Here is a 15,919-nt window from a genome sequence, read left to right on the forward strand (position 1 = left end):
TGAAAAAAATATTGAATTACATTGGAAATCATATATTTATTCGTTATTAGATTATTAGTACTAGTATTATTTAGCAATCATGAGGGGGGCCTCCTGACCAGTTATGCTTCGGGCCTCCAAAGCCTTAGCAGCGCCCCTGGATGTGGCTGGCTGAGCCAAAAGCATCTTTTGTGTCAATTTGACACCATTATCCACAATCCAGTGGGCTGAGGTAAGACGAGCAGCGCAGCCAAGAACACAGCGAGACACCAGCAGCAGCAGAGAAAGAAAGAAAGAAAGAAAGAAAGAAAGAAAGAAAGAAAGAAAGAAAGAAAGAAAGAAAGAAAGAAAGAAAAAAGGGCCCCCCTTTTTTCTCCAGCTAGGCGGATGCCATACATATTTCTCAAAGGTCATCGACTTTCATTGCTTTTTCCTTTCGGGCTTGTCCAAGATCCCAGAGAGCCAGATGCGTTCTCCATGCCTGACACACCCCCTTCCCCCCTTTCCTCCTCTGCTCCTCTCCTCCTCTCAGCCACTAGATCCACAAGACACACACCCAACCCTCCATTCCTTGCATAATGTCACAGCTCCTTCAGCCTCCTTCAGTTATGTTCCTAGGGGAGGGTAGGTCTGACCTCCTTCTGCTATGCTACAGTATGGTAGGGGAGGGAGGGTCTGAGTTATAACCTCACACCTACTCTCGAGTCTTCAGCTTGAGCATGCTAGGGTAGGGGAGAGTAGGGTAGAGGAGAGTAGGGGAGGGGAGGGGAGGCAAGGTGGGTCTGTGACTGGCCGAGCTGGCCTCTGGTGAGGGCACTTGTCCCGCAGAATTAGGCCTGATCCAGGCGGGAAAAGCCCATCGGAACCAGGTTAGGCCTGATCCGGGCGGGAAAAGCCCATCGGAACCAAGTTAGGCCTGATCCGGGCGGGAAAAGCCCATCGGAACCAGGTTAGGCCTGATCCGGGCGGGAAAAGCCCATCGGAACCAAGTTAGGCCTGATCCGGGCGGGAAAAGCCCATCGGGACCCGGGGCATTCCAGCCATTCCTGCAGACCTGCAACTATGACTGCTGCATGCTAAAATCTGTGCCGCTTATTAAGAGGGAGACAAAAGTGCCCAGGCCCTATTCATTTCTCCCCCAGACCAGCACTGGCATGGACAGTCCTGTTTACAGAACAGAGAGAGAGAGAGAGAGAGAGAGAGAGAGAGAGAGAGAGAGAGAGAGAGAGAGAGAGAGTAAGAGAGAGAGAGAGACAGAGAAACCAGGGGAGAAACCGGGGGAGAAGAGGGACAGAGAATTGGAGGAAAGGAGGGGGAGAAAGTGTGATACACTGCATGACCCATCACAGGATACTTCTCTCTCTCTCTCTCTCTCTCTCTCTCTCTCTCTCTCTCTCTCTCTCTCTCTCTCTCTCTCTCTCTCTCTCCCCAACATTACCCAAACTCTCTCTCTCTCTCTCCAGTCTCTGTGCTTCACTGCCACGTCCTCACCACATGCTGCCTGTCCTGGTCTAGATGCTGAGTGAGAGAGAGAGAGTAAACACTTGGAGGGAGAAGAGAAGAGAAGAGAAGAGAGGGATCATTTATTCTGTGCCAACACATTCATATCTCAGGTACGCGGTATAGCCTGCACACACACACAAGAGAGAGAGAGAGAGAGAGAGAGAGAGAGAGAGAGAGAGAGAGAGAGAGAGAGAGAGAGAGAGAGAGAGAGAGAGAGAGAGAGCACTGGCACTTGGTGTGTGTGTGTGTTTGTGTGTGTGTGTGTGTGTGTGTGTGTGTGTGTGTGTGTGTGTGTGTGTGTATGTATGTGTGTGTGCGCGCACGCAAGATCATTGACCCAGGCAGGAAGTGCTCAACATTTAATGTGCCACTTGAAGAGACAACCTGCCCTCAGATCCTCCCATATCAGTCACACACACACACACACACACACACACACACACACACACACACACACACACACACACACACACTCTGCCCCTCAGATCTTCCCACACCACATCAGTCACGGCCAGCCCTCCAAGGTCTCGTCTGAGACGTCTGTTATGGCTAAGCAGTGTGTGTGAGGCTCACATTCAAATCCACCCCCCCGCCCCCAACCTATAACCTATGATCTCGCTAGTGGGTTTGTTTGCCATTTACATATGAATCCTATTACATTACTGACCCAAACTGGATGATGATTTGCAAGCACATTCACGTGCACACACACACATGCATGCATGCACACTTGCACGTACGCGCGCGCACACACACACACACACGCACACAAACACACACACACACACACACACACACACACACACACACACACACACACACACACACACACACACACACACTGCGCACACATACATCTGTCTCCCACATCAGATTTCTTTAAACTACAGATTCAAATTCTACACGCCAGAGACAACTCTGTCATACACAGGAGGAGATGCTGTACTCTCTTGATGATCAGTGTCTGTCTTACCTCAACCTATATGTGAAATACTGTTTTGTTAACATTTGGGGAATTACGCACTAGCCAAGTGTGCTGCTCTGGACACTAACACTGTTCCTCGGCATTCAAATGAATGTGAGGCCCAGAATTAATTTTCACAACTTCAGTTTTTTACAGCTGCAACTGCTTCAGAGGTCAAACCAAACTGCTGAGGTAATGGATGTTAGGCTACTCCCTACGCTTGAAGCCTACTGTAGTCAGACAGAGTGACTGGCAAATAGATAACACCATTAGCCTATACCACTACAGTAGTAGGCTACATCATCGCATTCAGGGGGAAGGGGAAGGAGGGAGGGCGGTTAGAGGACGACCAGAACAAAGTTGGTGTTATAGCATTATCACATTGAAATGGCCACGTTCACACACATCACAAATCCAAGCCCTAAATTTGATTTAGAAAATTAAAAAGGACAACACAGACGACAGCCTATGGCGTGACAATTAGGTCAGTCAGTGCGATAACGTCACCTTCATAATAAACGAACTCCCGTCATCCCTCGAACACATGTCATTCGAAAGCTGGCACGAGAGCGCCGCAGGCGCAGAGTCGTACAGGATGTGCAGCATTGTAAATATTTACCCACGTTGGGCTATTTCTCTGGCTGTGTCCAAGCCCGCGAGCCCTTTTCGGTTTTAACATAATTTATTATTAGGCCCAGACAGTGTTTAACCGCCGCCACCACAGCAGATTATTTGACCTTTATTTCCTGCTCCTCAAAATAATTACACAGCTGTTACATTTCCTTAGCTCGTGCGGGGGCATTTGGCGCCATACATCTGTAATAAGACCTGCTTGAAGAGCCTGCAGCAACTGTTTCGGGCCAGGTGAAGAAACACTTAAAATAAAATAAAAATGGTAGGCTAATAATGATAATATCAACAAATTAATCGAAATGATCACTGTCAACACTTCGACTGAATTAACATCACCATCATGTCCCTGGTCAAGTCACAGTTTGCTCTTTGAAGTGACTACGTGCGTAAGTAGGCTATCCAAAAATGGAGCAAGTGATATGTCGTCTGCATGTCCCTTCATCTACTCACCAACATCAGCGTTGCAGAAAGCCTGCTGGGGATGCTGGGGGGAACAGCTGCACGCCTCAGCGATTTCCCCCACTTGCCACAGAATGAGCACAGCCAGCGTGCATAAGAAGCTTTTGACTGCGTACGGCATTTCCCTCCTGGCGAGTCAAATCTTACAGGTGATAAAGATCAAAACAACCCTATAGACTTTTAAAAAATGTGGGTCAACAGATCTGCAGATCTCCTTGCAAATAGAAATCTTGACACTGTCTTCTGAGTGACAACAACAGCAGTGCTCCGGCTGGCAGTCGTTACAACAGTTGACTTGTATGGCGCGTAATGGACTTTCTTGCTAGAAGGGAGACATCATGCGTATTACGCTAATGTTTTGCAGACAACCTGTGTTACCTCTCGCTATTGTGTGCCAGTACCGTACGTGCCCTCGACTCAGACTGCCTTGTATGGATCTGTTTTTGTCTGACGCGGTCGGGCTCATTTTTGAAGGCTGCCCTGAGCGACTCCTCCCACCCATCCAGACGCGGCCAGCCAGCGGTGGGTAACTGGGCGGTGAAGGTCCTCCCTCTCTGTATCCCGGGCTGTGCTTTCGCGGTCTGCCCAGATGCAACGGGCAGCTGATACACAGATAAGCAGATTGATTGGAGGTGAAACAGATAAATGAAATCGAGGTCAGAAATTCTTCTTTTTTTCCAAGTTGTCTATCTGCTGATGGAACACGCATGAGCATTTAAGGTTTAAACCATGCGCACATTCTTTCCAAAGTTTGATGAAGTGGACCTTCACAGTGCACATGGACATTCCTCACAGACCTTGAAGTTAATATCCCAAACTGATGGATGTCATGATGACCGATACAGGTTTTTTAATGGCCGAAGGATACCGATTTTTTTTTTCATCATTTCATCACCCTTGGTCGATACCCGATTTCCGATACCCGATATTTGGGGTCTTTATGGGTTAAAAAAAAAAAAAAGGTTAAAGAAATGACAAATATTCCAGGTCTCAAGTTAAAAATAAACATTCCTTTAACATTATCAATTTGAGGTAGAACTTGTAACATTTAAACACCCACTCTAACAATCAAGTAATGTCTAACAATCAAGTAATAAAAAAATGAAGTGACTTGGTGCTTTTTAAAAAAAACAAAATGACATAAAATAATAAATATTGCGTATCGGCCAAAACCACACGCGTATCGGCCGATACGATACACTTAAAAAAATGCATACTGTCTGTATATATATCGGTCTATCCTTAGTCATGATGTATCTGTAGATCACAATGAAGACAGAAACAGAGTGGATTAGGTAGGCCGTGAACATATGCAGAAGTTCAATAATCACCTTCAGGCGTCAGCCAATGCTTAAAACTATGACTACAAATGTTGAACCCCAATTGCGTTTTGTGGTTGTAGCAAAGAGAACAACCTTCCCTGCTTGGCTTCGAAGCCAGGCCACAACGGAACCAAACTTCACCAGAGCCAAGCTCATTGGTATGACTGTCAGCTCACACACAGCCCAAGTTCAACCATCACACTATGTGACGTGGGAACCCCTTGCCCTTCACTCAATCTTTAATGTCTGTCGCTCACCGTCACCCATCTGCCACCCATACTTCTCCCGGCCAGCATGCCCGATATTCTATACTTCACCCATCACTGCGGTCCCTCACATGGAATTATGACTCATGCAGTGGGTGCACGGTGAACCTTTGATGGCGTCACCACATGCAATCCCACTTCTGACACCATTTGTAGTGAGGGGAAGGATAATTTCCTCGCCCACTTTTGAACTCATGTCAAAGATCCTATTAGATATGTCAAGCCTGGAAGCTACTTTTCCTGGATCCATGTGATGCAGGTGAGGTTAGGAGACCTTTGGAGATTTAAAGGGACACTGTGCAGGAAATGGTCAAAAAAGGTACTGCAACTATGCTCCTTATTGAAACTGGACTGCCTATTGCCAAATTTGATCTTTACATGAAAGTTTACTAAGTAATAAACAAATATTTTCTAGTATGGTTCAAGTACAGTCATTTTGCAGCTAAAAATGGCTATTTTTGGAAATTCAAAATGGCGGACCATGGAGAAGATCCCCCTTTTCATGTATGAAAAGTGCAATTTTACCAGTCATAATGAATACCTAGAATTTGATGGTGGTGGTATTCATGTAAAGTATTCATGAAAAAGGTAACATTAGTGAATGGGCAGCATGAATTCTGGAAATAAACAACAAAAAATCTCACACAGTGTCCCTTTATAGACAGGTCATCAGCTGGGAAAATTAGGCCTTTCGTCCTACCGCACTTTTCTCTGTGGATTACTGACCAGAAGCCCTATTGGAAGAAATTAAATCATGGGGCCACGTCAATTTTTGCTCAGAATTCAATATGGCCGCCATTTTCCAAAATGACTTGTTTTCATGCATTATTACATTGTACTATAAGGTGATATTCATGAATGATGAACTACTTTCAGCACTATTCTGTCCTATTTCCTTACATACATGTTTACAAAGGTTGACTAAACTAAAAGAAATGAAAATAAAGTTGGCCACCTTGCAATATCCAAAGGAAAGTGCTGAAAATAATGATTGAAATGCACATACAGAGTCTATGGCTGCGAAAATTAGGCCTATTGTCCTGTCAGGGTTTTCACAGTGGATTACAGACCAGAAGGCCTATTGAAAAAGATGAAAACTTGGTGCTCCAAAATTCAAAATGTTCTCTGTTTTTCAGAATGGCAGACTTTCACACATTTTTCTCAATACTGTAAGGCCATAATTACCAATAAAGATGACCTATTTTTCAGTTAAATTGTCCTATCTCCTTACAGACGTGAGTATAAAGGTTGTCTAGAAAAAGGCATGAATATATATACAGGGGGTGGACAAAATAACTGAGACACCTCTTGCATCCACAGTTAATCCTGTTGGATGTGGTTCATCCTTCTTGGTGGTATGCAGACATTACCTTGGATACTGTGGCTCTTGATACATCACAAAGACTTACTGTCTCGGTCAAAGATGCAACAGTTGCACAGAATTTCTCCTTTTTGAACTCTGACATGTCACCCATAATGTTGTGTGCATTGCAAAATTTTGAGCAAAACTGTGCTCTTACCCTGCTAATTGAACCTTCACACTTCACTTTACTGGTGCAATGTGCCATTAATGAAGATTGGCCAACAGGCTGGTCCACTTGAGCCATTAAACTTCCAACACTAAAATGATAGGTGTCTCAGTTATTTTGTCCACTCCCTGTATCCTGCCACTTTGAAATATCCAAAGGAATGTTGTCAATTTATTGAATTTCACAAACACAGTGGACTGCTGAAAAAAGGCATATTGTCCTGCCAAACTGTGTGTGTGTGTGTGTGTGTGTGTGTGTGTGTGTGTGTGTGTGTGTGTGTGTGTGTGTGTGTGTGTGTGTGTGTGTGTGTGTGTGTGTGTGTCTGTGTGTGTGTGTGTCTGTGTGTGTGTGTGCGTGCGCTTGTGTGTGTGTGCATGCGTGAGTTTGTGTCTGTGCGTGTGCCTGAGTGCACTTTTCTCAAGTGTGTGTGGCCTGTGTGCTTCTTTACATACACTGACATAGACACAGTAGACCGGGTGTGTGTGTGTTGGGGGTAAGGTGGGGGGTAGGGGGGACCGAATGATGTGGAGGAGCGGGGGGATGAATGAGGGGGTGAGCGGGGGTAGGGTGGCAGAGTGGGGTTGGGGGGAATGAGTCGGGGTTGAATTAGGAGTTGGGGGGGCAGAATAGTGTGTGGGGGTTCGGGGGTGGCAGAATAATGTGTGTGTGTGGGGGGGAGGGGTAAATTGAGCCGGGGGGGAGGGGGGGGGGGGGAGTTGACCTGCCAAACTTTTCACATTGGGTGGGGGGTGGGGCGAGTATTTTGTGGGGGGGTGGTGGAAGATTGAGTCAGGGGGTTGAACGTGGGGGGCAGAATAGTGGGGGGTGAGTGAGGGGTGGAGGGGCAGAATAGCATGGTAGGGATGAGTGAGGGGGTTGGGGGGCAGAATAGTGTGTGTGTGGAGGGTGGGATGAGTGAGGGGGTGGAGGAGGCAGAATAGTGTGTGGGGGGAAAAACACTGTAGAGCAGGGGAAAAATGAGCGGGGGATAGGCGCGCGCACACATGCACACACATTTACCCTTGCTTTATGCAAAAAAATGTAGGCCTGAAAAACTTTTGGTCAGAAATCTAATGTGAAAAGTTTGGCAGATCAATAGCCTTTTTTCAGCAGTCAACTGTGTATGTGTAATTCAATCATTTTCTGACTACAATCCTTAGGATATTGTCTATAGGAAATTTACATCTTTCTGTTGCCAACCTTTGTACTCATGTCTGTAGATAGGAGGTTTCACTGAAAATAGGTTTATTTTTATTATTTTCTTTATTGATAATTATGGTCTTACAGTATTGAGAAAAATGTATGAAAGTCTGCCATTCTGAAAAACAGAGAACATTTTGAATTTTGGAGCACATTTGAGATGGCAACCAGCTGGTGAATCTTTTTCAATAGGCCTTCTGGTCTGTAATCCACTGTGAAAACCCTGACAGGACAATAGGCCTAATTTTCGCAGCCATAGACTCTGTATGTGCATTTCAATCATTATTTTCAGCACTTTCCTTTGGATATTGCAAGGTGGCCAACTTTATTTTCATTTCTTTTAGTTTAGTCAACCTTTGTAAACATGTATGTAAGGAAATAGGACAGAATAGTAGTTAATCGTTCATGAATATCACCTTATAGTACAATGTAATAATGCATGAAAACAAGTCATTTTGGAAAATGGCGGCCATATTGAATTCTGAGCAAAAATTGACGTGGCCCCATGATTTAATTTCTTCCAATAGGGCTTCTGGTCAGTAATCCACAGAGAAAAGTGCGGTAGGACGAAAGGCCTAATTTTCCCAGCTGATGACCTGTCTATTTAAGGTTGCGAATAAATGGTGTTCCCTTAGCACTTTAGATGGCGGTAGCACACATCTTATGCCAGCCGTCACCAATTGCCAAATGCCATCACCAAAGACAAGAAGTAGATGACAATCTCCCATTAGGAGACTGAACTTGAGCACTCTCCTTGCAGGGTTAGGGGTATTTTAGGCTAACAGATGATTCTTTGCCCATGCCTCTGATTTAGCAAATGGTGGCACTGACAGTCAGAGTGTACCCACAACCCTGGGCACACCATCCCAGTGGTATACATACAGTATGTCAACACTTCATTGTTATACTTCAACACTTCAGTTTTTCCATCATTGTGGGGTGCCTGAAAAGGCCTCTTTTACTGTACGTGGCATTTTTGACCTTGTGGAACACTGTATCTTTTTTTCATTGTAGCCTACTCTTCTCTGTTTTTTGTTTTTTCTGAAGGACACTGAAGATCAACATCAACAAATATGTTGGACCCTCAGATAAACGAGTTATCAGAAGGTAGACCTTCTGCCTACAGACTCTGCCAAAGGGATTCCTGAACACTCAAGTGAACGTGAAAGTAAGTCCATTGGTGTGAACAAAAGGTTAAATTTGGAGGGCTACAGCATTTGTCTTCGGTCGGTTGTCTGAAGGTGCTCTTTGGTGAAAAATTGTAAAAACTAGAGTTGAAGTATCCAAGGCACTCTTCCAAAAAGTTAAAATAGCTTTATTAAACGGCTAAATCATACTAGAAACGTAAAAAACGGCAACATGTTTCGGACAAGGTGGTGGCTTCATCAGGGTAGAGTCAATTTTGAAAGAGTCAAAGGCGCAGGTAAACAAAAACAGTTTGACAGAATGGGCGGTGTCCGGTCATGACACAGTACACCACCATTCATTGACCAAAAACATCAACATAGAATATGCAGGGAAATACAAAAATGTCATAGATTTATCAACACTAACCTTACAGTACATAATAACAGTTTCCCTTTGGCCCAATCCACTATACCCCAATAAATCAATTACATTTTTGTATTTTCCTGCATACTCAAGTGCTTACACAACTCTGGTTGCATTTGCCTTTAAGTTAGTTGTCATATGTGTGGTAAGGAAGTTAGATAATGGGAACTCGGCTACAAGTACAAAGTGCACAATGTACATCGTATGTATTGCCTCTGTAATGCATCAATTTATTACAAACCTATAGGGACTCCCGTTGACTCACATTTTATTTTCGGCATACTAATGTTAACTTTTCACCAGGGATGCGGTAAAATGCTCACACTATTTTTCTGGAGCATGTCCACATTTTCCACTTTCCTTGTGGGGTAAAAAATATATAGCTCTGTGTCACTTTGAAAACAGGAAAGTGTGTGTGTTTGTGTGTGTGTGTGTGTGTGTGAGAGAGAGAGAGGGGGGGGGGGAAGGAGGCTGGCGCAAGATGAGTTAGTAACTAAACTGGAATATAAGGCCTTTGGAAAATCCCGGGGTGTGTGTTAGCCACTGCTGCTTCTGTTGACTCAGCACCGCCCCCTGGCTGACATCATCCTCTGGCCCCCATCCCACTCGGGCCCCTGGGGGCCACACAGGAAATACCTGCACTGCTCTACAGTATCTGGGTCGCAGAGCATCCAGTGACAGATGGCCCTTTGATAATGATATAATATAATAGTATATAGACAACACAGACAGGCGTGATTTCATTGACACACATACACACACACACACACACACACACACACACACACACACACACACACACACACACACACACACACACACACACACACACACACACACACACACACACACACACACACACACACACCTTTCATTGTTCCAGGTTAAAGATAGACCTGTTGGTTTGGTTGTGCAAAGAAGTGTACTTTTTATTTGTGTTTACATACTGACAGTAAATTATATTTTGCCAGAACGTAGGTTCAAGGCTAGTACTGGTATGTTTGATGATGGATGATGGTGCTCGACCATTCTTTATCTTCATCTTTGGACATAAGACATATCAATAAGACATAAGACAATAAGACATATCAGTGCAGTTTCGTCGTATCATTTGGTGAAAAATCCTTTTCCCAGCCATTGCACAGAAGTAGTCCTATTATCACTTCAGCCAGCTTCTTGGGTTCTGATAGTTAAAACCCAGCCGTGTATTTTCACAATAGATTTAAACTAAATGTTGTTCCAGACATATATGTTGATGGAACAAAGCTAAATAATGTTGATGAGTTTAAATATTTAGGTGTGACCTTAGATTCCACTCTTAGTTTTAAGAAACACATTAAAAAGCTGGGTAATACTGTAAAGTATAGCATATCAAATTTTAGACATATCCGTAACTCTCTGAGTATTGATGCTGCTGTGACTTATGTCAATGCTATGATCATGTCCCACCTGCATTATTGTTTATCAAGCTGGTCCCAGGCCAACAAGACTGTCTTAAAATCCATTGATTCACTATACAAGCAGGCCCTGAAGGTCCTAGATAGAAGATCTTTTCAGTACCACCATTGTCCTATACTGAGCAAGTATAATTTGCTCAGCCTTGAAAACATCATACAATTTTCTGATCTGCGGCTAATCCATAAAATTATTCACAATGCAGCACCCCCACCCCTAAGAACATTTGTTCAACCCTGCTCTGAATTGATGAGCAGAACGTCAAGATCCACCATTAGGGGTGATTGTAGTCTCCCAATCCGACGAACTGCTTTTGCTCAGTCAGCCTTCTCCTTCAGGGCAACCAAAACATGGAATAGTCTACCCAGTAACCTAAAAAGTATTACTGATTATCAGGCCTTCTCAAGGGGTGTGAAAAAATGGATATTAACCAACCAGTCTTGTCAACATTAATCATATGTTTTTAAAATATGACTCACACTGTATGCCATTTTAATGTGTGTGTGTGTGTGTGTGTGTGTGTGTGTGTGTGTGTGTGTGTGTGTGTGTGTGTGTGTGTGTGTGTGTGTGTGTGTGTGTGTGTGTGTGTGTGTGTGTGTGTGTGTGTGTGTGTGTGTGTGTTTGACCTATGGCCTATGGATGTGCTTACTTGTTTATATCTTGTCTATGTTATTGTATTTTAATATTTGTTTTACCTGTCCAGGGACTGCAGATGGAAATTAGCTATATAGCTATAATCTGGCACAAGCCATCGTTTTACTTCTGTAATCAATGTGTATTGTGCATGGTCCCTGTTGAACTAAACTAAATAAACTAAATAAACTAAACTAAACCGTACTCCAATGTAACACTTATAATAATTGAGACAATAGTTTTAGAGAGCCATTGTCTAGGGAGGGTTAGAGTTAGACACAGTGTTATAAAGTTACTGTTACGAGATTGACAATGACCAAGTCATAGTGCAATTACTAAAGGCCCAGTATAATACATGTTAGTGTAGTATTGAAAAGTTAACTACCATAGTGTGGACCGTATGCCTCTATAATCTCTACTTATCTCTTCTTTAAACTCCTTATTTCATTTTCTCTACATCTAGCCTACTTATTTATCTATCTACTTATTTATTCTGTCTAGTTTCTTCTCCTGTCTTCTTGCTATTCTCTCTTGTTTCTGTCTCTCTTTTCTACCTCACGTTTTATTGTCATTTTTAACATTGATGTTTATCCATTTGTGAAGCACTTTGAGCTGCATGCTTTGTATGATACTGTGCTATACAAATACACTAATTATTATTATTAATATATATTACAGCATTCCACTGGTGGAACGGGCTATGTTCATGTACACTCTCATTTTATTCTTTGGATGCTTTTGTTCTAATAAGGTATTTTATTAGTTTGTTGGGCAAAGCACCCAGCTGTCCAACTCAAACACAGTTGCACTGCTCAAGAGTGTGTATGTTTGTTATTGAAGCATTATCTCCCCACTGGAACATTCTGGAACAACAGAATGAGACCATAGCTTCATCCCTGTTTATTTGGTCTCAAGATCAGGCAAAGCAGATAGCGAAGGCTGGAACATGGTTATGTTACGTAATGTAGTGTAGTGTTAATAGGGGCTGAAAAAAGTTCAGTCTTGGTCTCATTTTTCCAAATGACCTTGTTCAGGCGTTTTGACGCTTGTCTCTATGCTAGGATTTGGTGTATTGTATGCAAAATAATTTGTGGCATTATGTAGTAGGCTAAGGGATTTCTTCTTGCAACCCCCTATACAGCCCTTCCTCAAGTGCCTCCTTACTGTACATTTTTCATGTCCTATATTTCACCTAAAGTTTGTGAGTATGTGAATAGCCTATTGCAATGCAGAGTTCGGATTACAGACACTTAACTTCTCGCTTTTGCAGTGGCAGCTAAACCCGCGGAATCGTTAACGAACTTTCCAATAGCGAATGGTGAACAAGCGAGTGAGCTAGAGACGAGTATAGGTAGTAGGGAGTGATGCGTGTAAATTTCTCACCTCCCTTCAGGGGAAAGGATTGGTGATTTCTCACAAATACCAGCCACTACCTTTACCAGAAAAAACTTGACCTTCAACCTTGACCTGACAAGGGTTTACTCTCTACCCGTGTTTTATATACACAAAATGTGAATTTGCCTCTGCTGCCATTTTGGAAGTCATCTTGAAAGGGTTGGCCCCCTAAAATGTATTCAGTAAATTTCCGTATGATCAAGTATTACCACAAATCAGTGCAAATATGTCCAACCACTCAAAACGTATCCCGTCACACAAACAAAAAGTCAGAGATTATAGACGGACAAATGTGGACACATAGACTCATGGACTCAACTACATACGATGGCCCTACTGTGGAGCAAATGGTAGGGCACTCATCTGCTATGCGGCTGGCCCGGGTTCAACTCCCGGCCCAGGTCCTTTGCCAACCCTTCCCCATCTCTCTCTCCCCACTTGCTTCCTGTTATAGTCTTCACTGTCCTATTAAATAAAGGATAAAAAAGCAATATATATATACATTTTTTAAAAGTACGTACGGAAACCTGAGAACAATATAGTCCTCAGCAGGGCCGCCGACAACTTTTTCCTGTCCCGGAATTACCAGAATGGGCTCCCCATCCAATAAATACTATTTAATGGAAGACCCAATTCTGGGCCCCCTCTCTCTCTGGGCCCGGCACAACAGACCCCTTTTCCCCCCTTTGTCAGCTTCCCTGGCCCTTATCCAGGCACTGTCAGCTGGTGGAGTTATAGAAACTGTGATGACAGCCATGTGTTTTCTCACCTCAGCGTCCATATAGCATCACCTCAATTAGACACTTACGCACTGGTAGCAGCCACCACGACTGCTGACTTGCTTTTAGTGGCAAAGGTTACAATGACAAATGCTCCCATTTTTTCCTCCCATACCATGTGTTCCTAAGGCGCACAAATAAACATTGGCTGGCACATAGAAGAGAGCAGAGGAGGGGAAGGGCAACATCTCGTTATAGCCTGTGGTGGGCTTTCCTCCCTTCGAAGGGAAGGCTTTGCTTGTCCGGGGTGCTCCCTCAACAAAAGCAGAAATGGTGATGGCGAGGAGTTGTGGTGGGGAGGATGGGTGGTTGGTTGCTTGGCGCCAGGCTCAATGGGCCCCGACCTGTTCGTGACTGGGGCATGAGGTTTTCCTGCGGCAAACCTGGGTGAGTTTGCGGAAAATCCAAGCGATGCTTCCACTTGACCACATCACACAGACCTGACTCTCTTCCACACCACCACCACCACCACAACCGCCCCCCTGAAGGGAGTCATTGGGCCAGGAATAGTATAGCAGGAGGACGGGGTAGCGATAGCTTGGAGAGTGATGGAGGGTATTTTCCTCTATGGTGCTGCTATATGGCCTCAACACCTCCCTCTGGTCAGACCAGGGCTGGACTGGCCATCTGGCATACTGGGCATTGCCCGGTGGGCTCCGCACCCTCGCAGGCCCATATTTTCAGAAATGTAAAAAAAATTTTTTTTCGCTAATTATGAGGGGCCCCTTTAAGCCAAAAGTGCCCAGGCCCTATTTCTCACCCAGTCCAGCTCTGGGTGAGACTCTGATGGACACATAGCCATATTTGCACATTTCAGGATTTCCTGTGTGATTATTTATACATCTATGCATGTCCGATGTGTTTGCTGCATGCAGACCACAGCGAGTCCTTCTGAAGAAATATAATCGGACACTGTTGTCATTTCAGCCACAATGACTCATCGTCATAACAAGTCGGAATTGTAAGGAAAACCAGCTTGGCATAAAGAGATGTGAATTGCATGAACCCTATATGTCTTCACATTCGGTCTGAGTATCCAGTCTGTAGAGTGGTTCTCAACCTTTTTTGAACCTTTTTTGAACACATGCCTTTTGGACCTCAACATAAGCCTCCCAATACCCCCTTTAGTTTTAAGACGCAAAATAGGCTAATACCCCCCAATGGCACATGGGCACTGTCCCTGTTCAGTTCTATTCTTTTTCAACGGCCCCCTAGGGATCCCCAACTAGCTGTAGCTGTACAGCCCCTGTTGAGGAACACTACTGTAGACCAGGGGTTCCCAAACTTTTTTCCATGCGCACCCCCTTGTACATTTCAATGTGGTTCGCGCACCCCCTGAGCGAATATTTTGGTGTGCTGATGGCCGCGCAAGTATGGTTTCACTGCTCATTCACTGCATATTAAGCACAGTCGTTTTTGGGGAATCCTCTTTTCCAATAGCCTTGGAATTAAACTACACTTCAGATGGACCCTTCCAGTATACAATGCACCATACAATTAAAAACTACTTAATGTTCATTAAGTAAGGGTTAACGTTCGGCGAGAAGGTCGCTACCGTGGAATAGCAGCACGACAGAGAGAATCTTTAGACCCCGACGCGGAGCGGAGGGGTCTTGTTCTCTCTGAAGTGCTGCTATTCCACAAAGCGACCGACTCGCCGAAAGTTAACCCGCTTATTATATGGATATACTTAAATGATTCACACATGCGGGGACATTTCTTTAGACCTATTTAATGTTAAGATTGTTGCTGCGCAAAACAAAACAGTGCCGTTGTGGAACACCGCTAGGCAACAGCTAGGTAGGCTAGCCAGGACAACAGGTGTTGTCTATCGCAGCAGCTGATTAGAGTGACAAAAGACCGGACCCCCTGCGGAGTGATATGAAACATTCGCTTTAGCCACTGACTTGTATACAAGCCAGTGGCTTTAGCAGTGAACGTCTTGTTGCCATTGACAGCGGTAGCCCGGAAAACGGGTGCTGTCACAGCAGCTGATTAGAGTCTTGTTGAAAAGTCGCTTTAGCAGTGAAAAGTCTTGTTGCCATTGACAGCGGTCTGTTATAGACCAACCCGTCCGTTATCGAAAAATAACAGACGTCCGAACGTTGGGGAGCCCCGTTGAAATGAATGGAGCATTCGACAGATGACGTCACAACCATATAATAATACTGGATAACAACTACCATATCCGCCATTGCTCTATTCAGCTCGCGCACCCCCTTAAGGCAGGCCGCGCACCCCCTTAAGGCAG

The 15,919-nt window shown here is 44.3% G+C and overlaps 1 protein-coding gene across 1 annotated transcript in view; it reads right to left on the reverse strand.

The window, feature by feature from the left end:
* timp2a (TIMP metallopeptidase inhibitor 2a) overlaps positions 1–3,996 on the reverse strand; it is a 41,026-nt gene extending 37,030 nt beyond the window's left edge. The window contains exon 1 of the mRNA XM_063221985.1: positions 3,530–3,996. Coding sequence (XP_063078055.1) covers positions 3,530–3,659 — 130 coding nt within the window. The 5' untranslated portion in view covers positions 3,660–3,996. The remainder of the gene's footprint in view (positions 1–3,529) is intronic.
* Positions 3,997–15,919: the final 11,923 nt, after the last annotated feature.

The sequence above is a fragment of the Engraulis encrasicolus genome, chromosome 17, assembly GCF_034702125.1.
Source record: "Engraulis encrasicolus isolate BLACKSEA-1 chromosome 17, IST_EnEncr_1.0, whole genome shotgun sequence".
In the NCBI taxonomy this organism is placed as follows: domain Eukaryota; kingdom Metazoa; phylum Chordata; class Actinopteri; order Clupeiformes; family Engraulidae; genus Engraulis; species Engraulis encrasicolus.